The sequence below is a fragment of the Sinocyclocheilus rhinocerous genome, unplaced genomic scaffold (genome assembly GCF_001515625.1).
Source record: "Sinocyclocheilus rhinocerous isolate Xijiao unplaced genomic scaffold, SAMN03320098_v1.1 scaffold1099, whole genome shotgun sequence".
NCBI classification, from domain to species: domain Eukaryota; kingdom Metazoa; phylum Chordata; class Actinopteri; order Cypriniformes; family Cyprinidae; genus Sinocyclocheilus; species Sinocyclocheilus rhinocerous.
Window position 1 is genome coordinate 585,518 of NW_015634461.1, and position 4,195 is coordinate 589,712.

The 4,195-nt window shown below is 40.0% G+C and overlaps 1 protein-coding gene across 1 annotated transcript in view; it reads left to right on the top strand.

Annotated features, from left to right (window-relative positions):
• Positions 1–3,241: 3,241 nt before the first annotated feature.
• The window catches only part of LOC107745573 (uncharacterized), an 18,907-nt gene continuing 17,953 nt past the window's right edge, over positions 3,242–4,195 (top strand). The window contains exon 1 of the mRNA XM_016559463.1: positions 3,242–3,351. Coding sequence (XP_016414949.1) covers positions 3,324–3,351 — 28 coding nt within the window. The 5' untranslated portion in view covers positions 3,242–3,323. The remainder of the gene's footprint in view (positions 3,352–4,195) is intronic.

The following is a 4,195-nucleotide window of genomic DNA, read 5'->3' on the forward strand; positions in this document are numbered from 1 at the left end:
AAAAAACGATAAATCGAAAAATCGATTTATTTTGCTCAGCCCTACTTTACAGGCGTAAATCAGAAACGGAGTATCTTGCCTTTTGGCGCTTTCTAAGCCCTCTTTCCCGTGGACCAGCTTGGTGACTTCAGCGGCCAGGCGTTTGTGGGCGATGCGTTTGCCCGGATCCTGCTTCTGCTGCTCCATCACCTTCTCCACCTCAGCCAGAGACAGGAAGGTGAAGAGCTTCAGGTACCTGGAGGGAGAAAAGGGCTTCTGAACAGGCTAAATAGGCATTATTTTGAATAATAATTATTTTTAACCACAAAGTTTGGGATTAAGCAGATTAACTTTTATTCAGCAAGGATGTATTAAATTCATCAAAAGTGACAATACATACATTTATAATGTTATAAAAGATTTCCATTTCAAATAAATGCTGTTTTTTTTGTTTCTATTCAGAAAAGAAAAGAAAATCCTGGAAACAATGTATCGTGGTTTCCACAAAAATATGAAGCAGCACAACTATTTCCAACATTGATAATAATCGGAAATGTTTCTTGAGCAGCAAATCAGCATATTAGACTGATTTCTGAAGATCATGTGACACTGAAGACTGGAGTAATGATTAGGGATGTCACGATTTTGATTTCATGATTCAATTCACAAATTTTTTTTCCCAAAATGAGATTTAAGACAAATTATAAATTAAATGTGTCCTTTTATTATTGCTTGGACAAAATACTCTTTACTATACATTCACATAGAAAACAGTTACTTTGAATTGTAATAATATTTCACAATTTTTACAGTATTTTTTAACACCCATGTTGAGTATGACGTCACGCTCTGAGGTTGGTAAGTTAACTCACCCCTCTACGCTGTTATCTGGCAAGCGGAGGAAGTACTGGTAGAAGTCGAAGGGCGATGTTTTATCTCTGTTCAGCCACACAGCGTTTCCGGCCGTCTTCCCCAGTTTATCGCCCATCGAGGTGGTGACGAGTGGAACCGTGAGTCCATACACTTCCTCTCCCGTCTTTCTGCACAAGAGCCGTTACTGTTAACAACAACTTCCAAAATCCCATTCATTAACTGAAATAAAACTGAAATATAAATATTAGGTGGAAAAACGTGAACATTAAAAAAACTTAAATTAAAAATGTTGGTTTGGCAACTATTAAAAAATAAAAAGTTTAAGTTTAAATATTAAAATGACAAACTAAAACTGAAAGAAAAATAAGGCTAAACAGAAATATTTAAAACAAAAACTAATAAAATGGCAAAAGCACATAAAAGTACAAAAACCTAAACTAAATTTAAAATTCATTAAAAAAAAATCTAAATATGAATAAATACTAGTTATCTTTGTATTATTATAATAACAGTGGCACAAGAGCACACTCCTATATAGACACACACACACATATGAAGCTATAATACACTCATGATATTAGAGATTCTGAAATATTGTTTGCACAAATACAAATAATTTATTTTTAATGCCGCACTGACTTACCTTCATAAAATATAGTTAAATGATAATTACTATAAATCCCAAACGTGCCACTAAACTCCTTTATTAGCATTTTAAGTTTAATGATTTAGTGCCAATACTGGAATCATATCATATCAGGTCTTATTTGAACTATTTTCATTTTTGTACTGTATATACACCCAGTCCTTCGTGGTGTTTTCATGGTACATGTCTGAAAATATGCCAATTAATGTATATACACTACTGCTCAAACGTTTGGGATCAGTGCGATTTTTTATGTTTTTTTAAGTAGTCTCTATTGCTCAGCAAGGCTGCGTTTATTTGATCAAAAATACAGTATAAATGTGAAATATTATTAAGATAAAAAAAAAAAATCTCTTTGAATTATGTTAAAATGTCATTTATTTCTGTGATCAAAGCTGAATTTTCAGCATCATTACTCCAGTCTTCAGTGTCACATGATCTTCAGAAATCATTCTAATATGCGGATTTGCTCAAGAAACATTTCTGATTATTATCAATGTTGAAAACAGTTTAGCAGCCAAAAATTTGTGTGGAAACCATGATACATTTTTCAGAATTTGATGAACAATATTTTATATTTTTAATATAATAATATATTTAATATTCATTTAATATTTTAACACAGACATATTTAACACACACACACATATATATAGATTACTTACAAATTGTAATCTGTTGCTGATTCCAAATTACATGACAAAAACTGTAGTTAGTAACGTAATCCATTACATTACACATTTCAGGTGATATAATCGGACTATTTGTTGATTACTTTTGACCTAACTTGTTTATCACATTTAAACATAGGAATAAGGGAGCTCTATTTGAACAAGCACTGTGAGCGAAGCGCCAGCAGCGAACGCTCTCTGTGATCGATTGGTTCTGTCTTTCAGCGTTTGCGTGTGTTCCGATGAGCAGGAGAAATAGTTCTAACCTACACAATTATTCACCAGCACAGTCTATTTTCCCACATTTAGAAGCTTATTTTATGCACCGAATATCTTGCAAAATAAATACAATTACTGGTTAAAAATGCACTTTAGATTAGAAATTTAGAATCGATATTTTTATGCCAGGATCGATCCTTTCGATACAACTTCAGGATCGATCCCTAGAGGTGTTTATAAAGTAAGAACGCCACGGTGCAACCTGTGAACGAGCTCGTGTCCGCTCATGATGTTCCCCAGCTGATCGGCTCCGCCCAGCTGGAGCCTGCAGCCGTGCAGCTGATGCAGACGGTAGAAATCAAACGCCTGGAAGATCTGGTAGGAGAACTCGGTGAAGCTCATGCCCTCCGCGCCCTTGAGCCGAGACTGAACGCTGTGGCGGCTGAGCATCGTTCCCATCCGAAAACTCCTGCCGACCTCCGAGAGGAACTCCAGCACGCTCCAGTCCTTGTACCAGCTGCGGTTGTTGAGCACCGTGAGCCGGCCTAGCCTACTCGAGTCCGGGCAGAAGTACAGCTCGTGGTGGGTGAAGATCCGGTGGAGGCTCTCCAGAATCCCGCGGGAGTTCTGCTCCACCGCAGCCGGCGAGAGGCGCTCTCTCTCGGCTGACCTCCCGCTCGGATCCCCGATCTGCGCCGTGGCTCCGCCGAGCAGCGCGATGATGTCGTGCCCCGCGGCTCTGAAGTGCAGCAGGCCGACGACGGCGAGCAGGTTCCCGGCGTGCAGGCTGTCCGCGGTCGGGTCGAAGCCGCAGTAGACGGTCTGCGGACCGGACTGGAGCAGATCCGGAAGTTCCGCTTGCGCCGCGTGCTCAGGGAACGACTCCTTCAGGAGGCCTCGGTTATGCAGGGATAAGAGCAGCCCGCTTCTGCTAGATGGAGAACAATGGAAGGAAGTTTTTAGGTAAGATGTTTTTCTTAATATGACTCGTGAATGAACTCGACAGCATGACCGCGCTATGGACGCAGCCATGTTTGAACGGCAGTTTTGATTGACGCTTTCGCCAGCTAGTGGACAGATGTGGGAGTGTAGAAATAAAAATGAGTAGAATGGCAGTTTTTTACATATTGTAACGATACTATTAGAAAAGGACACGCGTGCGAAATGCACTGAAAAAGCTGAATTCAAAAACAAAATATATACAGTGGTGGCCAAAATTATTAGAACACTATATTTTCACCAGCTAAAAAATGGGTTTAACGCATAGACTGTATAAAAACATGTTTAAAGGCACAATATGTAAGTTTTCGCCGCTGGAGTGCGCGTATTCAAACCTAACAAAGAAACAAAGGCATAGTTTGATGACGCTGCGGCTGAGTGTGGAATCATGGGAGTTGTAGTCTTCATCCCCACAGCCGATGCAATCCGATGGGACTCTAGCAGAAATCATGTTTATGGATGAGGTAATGTATTAAATATTTATTAAAGTAGTAGTATGAAGCAGGGTGAGGCTGAAAGCCGTCGAAGCGAAACGAGGCCGCTGAACGAGCGTGACAGACGGCTCGACAGCAGCCGAGCTTTTGTTATGCCACAGTCGACCGCTTCCGCTGCTTCCGGTCGTGCGTATGTGGGGTAAAGCAGCGCTGTTTTATCATACTAGATACGTTTGAAAGTTCTGTTATAATGCTACTCTGTGCTGTCGTCACCGGTCTAATAAAACGCACAACATATTAAAGCGTCTTTGGTGTTTCCATGTTTTCTACAAAACAAAACCGAAATCGAGGGTGTATGACATCATTGGCAGGCG